Below are 7,469 nucleotides of genomic sequence, written 5' to 3'. Positions count from 1 at the left end.
GAGAGTTTTTTTTTTTTTAAATGACAACAAAATTAAAACATACGTGACTCTGCAATGGTGTGAACGCCAAAAGCGACTGAGTCGCTTCCATTTTAATAAACAGGAAGCGAAGTGGAAAGGCTAGATTATCCTATTGGACGCTTGGAGATGGCGCTTAAGCCTTTAAGAGAGCGTCGAGGCCCAACTCGAGAGACAGACAATGGGAGGTAAAAGTAAAGTATCGTTCGGAGAAGGGCGAGGGTTGTCTACCCACCCCTATAATAAAATGATAAGGACCTTCGTCTTTCCGCCGCCCAAACTTCCACCCAGCTGAAACCCCGTCGTATATAAATGTCGATATTATTGTAACGAGACGCTTTTGATGCCGATTTCGTATCGTTCGCTTGCCGGTACGCACACATTCGCATGATATACGTCGAAATCGGCAGAAACGGCGTCCGCACGTACAGCCACGATTATTATCGCGTACACAAACGGGATCGAATCAAACATTGGAACCGATCACCAACAGTAGAAATCGATTTTCTCTGTTCATAGCAATCCACTGTTCGTCCTCCCTTTCATCCCGCCTATCGTTCCCGCATTTCGTCCCTGTTAAAACGCATCGTAGGAATGGATATGACCTATCGTTGAGCAGAGATGGTAGTGAAACTCGCAAAATGTGAGGCTTTCATTGAAACCTACAGCCGTCTCTTCCATATCGAGTTGCCGGGAAAATACAAACAATTATCACATTTTTGTATTCGAAAAAAGTCAATGTTAAATAATATTAATAGAAAAGACTTTATTTATAAAATGTATAATATACATAATCGATAAATGTGCAGTTAAAGTTTCTATAGTCGATACATAATAAATAAACTAAAAGCCTTTCTTTATATCACAAAAATTTATTTTAATAATTGACAAATATTTTGTTTAAATCCTCACAAGAATTTAGCATCTTGTATATCTATATTTTGTATTAGACAACAGAGAAAAATGAAAAAGATACAAATCTAATTCCCGAGCTTGCGTTTCATAAATTTAATATGAATTTATTTATATCGGTTAGTTGATTCATTTATATCGCTAGTTTATATTCATCGCTTTTCTGTGCAGCATTACGGTGTTAATTTGTGCAATACGCGCAAAGGGAAAACAATACATTTTGTATAATTAGCTGCGAGATCTATTCGAATTTAGACTTGAATTTTTTCTTTAAAAAAATTAGTAAGATACACATCGAATGCCGCATGACCAACAAAGTCTATTCAATATAACAAAAATAATTTATTTTTAAACTCTTTTAGCTAAATCAAATAAATTAACCATTTCTTGTGTTGGTATAAAAAATAATTATGCAAATTAAATTTTTATACATAATAATATCGGAAATCATCCACAACAAATTTATTTTATAACGTATGATTTTGATATGCATGGTGTGTTTATATTTTTAAGTTGATACATTTCGATAAACATTACACATTTATCGAATTGTAGCTAATATTTGTAGGAATCCTTCTATGTTAGACTGAACACGCACACGCATTAATATATATGCCTATCAGCATATAATTTTAAAATAGATAATCCGTTAGTCACGCGACAAGCAACATGTATCGGCAGCCGGTTTGTTCACCTTACACTAAACTCTCGCGATCAGTGGTGCTTCCTTGAAAAAAAAAATTACAGATAGACAAAATGAAATCATTAGACGGAGAAATACACTATCAATCGCAGATCTGACAGAAGATGAACAAGTCGGCCTTAAATTGTTGATAATTATCGATCCAGGAGACCGAATCTCTAATTTCATAGATCTCGCAGAAATCACTGCTGTGCGCATTTATTTTTGTTTTCTTATATCTTAAGATATTTTTTTGTAAAACTTATTCCTTACTACCATCCTGTGTATATTTTTAAACAATAACCAATCATTATTTCATCAAATTTTTCACAAAACAAATAAATGTTCAATTTTTTGAAAAAATTATTTGATATTTGAAACTTGTTTAACGTAAATCCTCTTTTTTGTTAAAATTTTTTCAACTTTCTGGTTATGCGTTTAAGAAATAATGACCAATATATTATGCTACATTCATTTCTCATACGATGCTTCAAGATGCCGACGTATTCTTTTTCTTCTTATCGCATTTATTTACTTCAGGTAATTGTTTTATTTTGCATGGCTTATTTTGCGGAGGACAAACATATATGCCAGAGGGACAGGGATATTTCTTCTTCAACAGACACGGTTGTGTCGAGGGTCGCTCTTTTAATGCTTTCGTCTCGTAGCACGGACACGAGCCAGGATGTAGTTTGGGTGGTGGTGAGCAGGGACAAAGCATGATAGGTGCGTTAGGTGGCTTCGGCAATGGTGGTGGAGCACAAATTTTCTTCTTTTTGACGGTAGTCGGTTTAGGCTTTATATCAGATTCATCTTTCTTCAAGTGTTCCACATGTGGACAAGATTTAGGCTTGACAAACTTTGGCGGAGCGCACGTTATCTTTGCGTACTTCATCTTCTCTGGTGGAAGAGTTCGAGGCAGTTCGCACTTGCCTATTGGCAGACAATCAGATATCTTCCCACAATCGGAATCCACGATCTTTTCCTCTTTCTTTAGGTTTTGTTCCGTCTTCTTGTTTTGCTGTGACTTATTGCACTTGACCTTTTCTTGGTGACAAACGTCGCTCTTTTCTTTGCAAGGTTTGCCACACTCTTTCTTTACCTCGGTCGGTTTGCAGATTTCATCCATTTGCTTGCAAGCGGAAGGCTTACTAGAATCTGATTTAGCAAGTGGAAACAAAGAACTGTGAAATCCTCGCCAGTGAAGAGAGCCACGCCTGTGCAGGAAAATCGGATAACAGACATTACGATGAGAAGATGTCTTATAAGTTTTATTCCTTTGTAATTTTGGAAGCTTCTTGGATATTTCCTGAATGTTTTTGGAAACATTTCGTGAGCATTGTGAAAATGAATGTGAGCACGTTAAACGAGACATAGAACATGATAAAAAATATTGTTTGCAAAGTTCTGGAGATAGGAGTTTCCATTTTAACAAATATTCGAGGCACGCTAAGTATTTGGAAGACGGTGCTAATAACTTCGAGTATTCCAGACATTCCAGAAATTGTGAATCCTTCTCACAGATCTTTAAAAATGGCGGCTTCTTTACGAATTTCGAATATAAAGCGGAAGAACGTAGCAAACTGACTGATTTATAATGACAAGATAGCGATGACAAAGTATTATGATAGAGCAGAAAATATTTCTCAATGAATCCGTAGAATTTTAAAAATGGTAGATAAGAAGGTGGAACTGTTGAATGGCAGACTGACATTGCCGATACTGGTCTATTCAAAGCCGGCAGTTTACATTTCGTCATGAATGAACGTTTCAAAAAATATTTTCTTGATTGTTCGTGAATCCGATCAAATGATTTATGCCTTAAAAAGATGTTTCTAGGCTTGAAGGAATCTCTTGTGGAAATGAATCCTGAGTTGAACACATTCATCGAATAAACTTTATAGTTCCATCGATTAATTCCTAATTCTCCTATTCCAAAGATAGGCTTTGGTAGACTTCTTTGGAAAGTTTCCGTTTGTACGAACTTTAGCTTCTGGATAGCCTGCGGAATTCAGAAAGAGAGATGAAGATAAAGAAATATATATTTATATTTTTCTAGAAATAACAACAGCTCTTCGTTTCCATCAATGATATTTATGATAGCCGCTGATGCCTCCACGTACCTTCTGTCTCTTACTGACGCGATTCAGCATTTCTCTTTCTTGCACGGTTTCTTGGGTGGGCATTGAACGCAGAATGGTTTTTTTTTGGGTTTTGGCTTGGGGGGATAACCCGGTGGTTCGACGGGCTGACAGGGGCCCTTGGGTGGATCGCATGGATGCTTTTTTGGTTCATTAGGCGGTTCTTCGCCACAGTCTGGCTCACCTAGCCGCAGTACTCTGCCACTAACTGCCTGCTGGTTTTTACGTATTAATTCGTGAAGGATTTTACTTCCTCAATAATCTCGCGGTAATCCCGACCAGCGCTCTTGGCCCACCTCCCTCCTTTAGAAAGTTTAACAAGACAAAAGCAAAGCGCTTGTATTCTTTTATGGATAAAGAATGAAAATAATGATTTGATGCGAATATAGTTCATGAATGTAATAGAGAAGCTATAATCTAGCTTAATGCTTACGTGCTTACACAGAGATCTTTTGATTCATACAAAAAATAGGATCAATTTATTGATTTGTTGTTTCTATTTTCATTGATTCATTGTCCTTGTTTTCATTGATAATTTTTTTTTCATTTTTTCCGTCCGTAGCCTCGATTTTCGGTGCTTTACGTTTGGATCGGAAAACTCGACGCTTGAGCTCTGCTACTTTCTCGATCAGAGTTTGCAATTTTTCGACAGCGTCCTTGTTGGAAACTTTTTCTAACATCAGCATTATTCGATTAGGCTCTGTTAGTTCTTCAATACTTGAAAAATGTACGTGTGTGATAAACCTCGTTAATGGACCTCCATTGACATATTTGTTATTTTCAAACAACATCATCGGCTGAAAATTATCGTACTCATCGTCGACAATCGGCAGTTCTTTACTAGGTTTTTTCATTTTTTTATCTAGTTGATATTCATCTGTACCGATCTCGTCTTCGTATTCTTCACCTTGAGGGAAATAATCATCGTTGGCATCGTACAATAACTTCGATTCCTCAAACTTATCACACTGCTTGCAATAGCAAAGATGAGTGACAAAATGATTATGTAGAAAAGAAAAAGCGAAACAATCCTTGTGATTGACTGTCGAATTGAAATCTTGCTGAAAATCTTTGACAAAATTGATTTCCGTAAACTGTTGGTATGAATTGATGATCGATAGAAAATCTCTGTTGGCTTGGATCCGATTGAACTCGATCGGTTTTTCACTTTCCGTTATTTTTACCGCAGATGTCATCGATGAACTTGAACTCTCTCTTCTCTGCAGAGAGATGACGACCAAAGCAATCAGAAATAGAATTTATAATAGTTCATTATGTGAATAAGATATCCTTTTTCATGTATACGTATTGTAAGATTTTGAATAGTTTAAAGTAGACAATTCAACGAGAAAAGAGGCAGAAGGGAGGTGGAGCCACAGCGATCATAAAACATTCTTGCGAGTATTTCAACGTATATTTGGATAATTTTTTTAATTTGATCGCGTATAATTTTATTTAAAAACATATGCAAATAAAATATACTCAAATACGAGAAAGAAATTGTTGTAGTTTCATAATTTATTTATAAAATAAAAAAATAATTAAATTCCCCTTTATAATAATAAAATATAATAATAAATATTCCAAAAACTTACTTCTGCTATTATTTCGGATTTTGAAATCTTCACAGTCAAATTTTCTGGTTGTGGCTGAAATAAAAAATTATGTTATCATATAGTTGTTTAGTTAGAATGTTTTTGTGACCTCTATACTTAAAAGAATATAACTAAAAAAATTTACAATACTGTATTAAAAAAATAATATTTATTATTACTCACAGATTTATATATAACATATCATATACTTATATAACTTCATAGAGATGTAAGATATTATTAAAAAATTATTTTTTTTTTAAAGTAATTTACATTAATATAAACTAGATTTTGTTTCGAAATAATTCATTTTAAAGTTAACATAGATTTTGTAATTAATACTTGCGGAAATGTTTTTTAAATCTATTATGATTTCTATATATAAAAAGAGAGACATTGAAAGTTTTTTTTTTATTTTATACGTAAACAATGCATAAGTGAGATATTTTCAACAGTTTTTTCCTTTTGTGTCATCAGAACATTCTGGAATCTTTTTAACAGATGAACATGTTTTCTTCTCACAATCAACTTTTTTAATCTTTGAACAATCAGGCTTTTTTGTTTCTTTTTTCTTCCCACATTCTTCATTATTTTTGTCCTTTTTTAACCTACATGGACTATGATCAAACAGATCATAATAACTTGGTTCTTCCTCTACGTTATATGGTGGAATGCAAGCTTCTTCTTCTGTTTCACAAGTATCATGCTTTTTCGATTTACACGGATCTTTTGTACTGCAAGTATCATCCTTTGCCTTTTTACATGGGTCTTCTTGGACCTTTCGTTCGCAAGAATCTTTTTTTGTTCCACAAATATTATTCTTTTTCGATTTACATGGATCGGAACATTTTTTATTGCAAGAATTATTTCTATTTTTGCAGGAAACTACATTTTGTCTCTTGTCTGCCGTTATTCTCCCGGAGCAATTAGTCTTCTTTTCACACGAGTTCCCTCTTTTGTTACATATATCATTCTTCTCTCTATTCTTCTTAAGAGTTTTTTTCCGCTGCATACAAAATTCCTGTATCTTCCTCCGAATGCCAGCCTTCGGTTTATCATCTTCGCAATCCTTTGATGCAAAGAGAATCGCATTATTGGAAATTATATTGGAAAACGGAATCACTTGGTTCACCACAAAAATATTTTCCGAACAATGCAAGTCCGATGCGGTTGTCGAATGGAATCGCATTTTAGCCTGCAGGTCTGGGAGTATGGATTTGATTTTAGAGCATGTTCGTCGAATCCAATTTTTCTGTTCAACGACATTTAACGTATCGTTCGTCATTGTTTCGCTATCGCGATTGAATGAAATCACTTCGCGATTGTTTTTATGTTTGTAATTTATGAAATTTAATGAAGACAAAGGAAATTTAATGCAACCGTAGAACTCATGTAATAACCTCAATTTAATATTTAATAGCATTGCTGGTATCAACCAATCGGTCGATTTATCTGCTCCTTTGCAACATGCCTCCATATTTGGAAGTATACTAACATTTCTAAATTTCTTCATCAATCTTCTTGCCGGCTTTTCGCCATGATTCAACAAAAACGTTGGCAACAATTGATGATTATTTTCTTTCGCAATGAATACATTGTAGGATAAATGTTCGAGTTTTCTCGTTTTCTTCATCGATCGATCTTTCTTTACGATTTTCGCTTCTGGAATGAAGTTCAGAGTGTACTCTTGAAACGATGGATGATACGTCAAGTCGAAGAACCACTTGCGAATCGGGACGGTGGCGTAATCTCTTTGCCAGGTTTTCATGTTGTTGGAACTCGTCTCACCCAGGACTCTGGCATAAAGACGCATCCTGCTGCATGCGTTACTCGCCTGAGGACAGACGGAGACACGATTTCAAGATCGATTCTCTTGTAGATCTTTTCTTTGTTAAAGATTTACATGTGGCCGCTGGTCTTCAGCATTGATTAACTTTATTCGCAGATTAGCTAACTTTATATCCCAGTCTATATCTCGTTATTTTTTATAAAATTTGATATCATTTCATATAATATATCTTCAGTGCATGCGTCTTCAGGCTTCTGTTATCAAATTTTTTGTAACTTTACAATTATTTTGATATTTGCACTACGCATCACGATTTATTTTATTTAAGTAAA

At 34.8% G+C, this 7,469-nt stretch overlaps 1 protein-coding gene across 1 annotated transcript in view; it reads right to left on the bottom strand.

The window, feature by feature from the left end:
• Nucleotides 1-3,534: 3,534 nt before the first annotated feature.
• Nucleotides 3,535-7,469, bottom strand: part of LOC108756287 — an 85,607-nt gene continuing 81,672 nt past the window's right edge. The window contains 6 exon segments of the mRNA XM_018499985.1: nt 3,535-3,614; nt 3,736-4,002; nt 4,004-4,056; nt 4,287-4,973; nt 5,349-5,404; nt 5,841-7,182. Coding sequence (XP_018355487.1) covers nt 3,759-4,002; nt 4,004-4,056; nt 4,287-4,973; nt 5,349-5,404; nt 5,841-7,182 — 2,382 coding nt within the window. The 3' untranslated portion in view covers nt 3,535-3,614; nt 3,736-3,758.

Source organism: Trachymyrmex septentrionalis, unplaced genomic scaffold, assembly GCF_001594115.1.
Source record: "Trachymyrmex septentrionalis isolate Tsep2-gDNA-1 unplaced genomic scaffold, Tsep1.0 scaffold97, whole genome shotgun sequence".
NCBI lineage: Eukaryota > Metazoa > Arthropoda > Insecta > Hymenoptera > Formicidae > Trachymyrmex > Trachymyrmex septentrionalis.
This window is presented reverse-complemented; position numbering and strand designations above follow the sequence as displayed.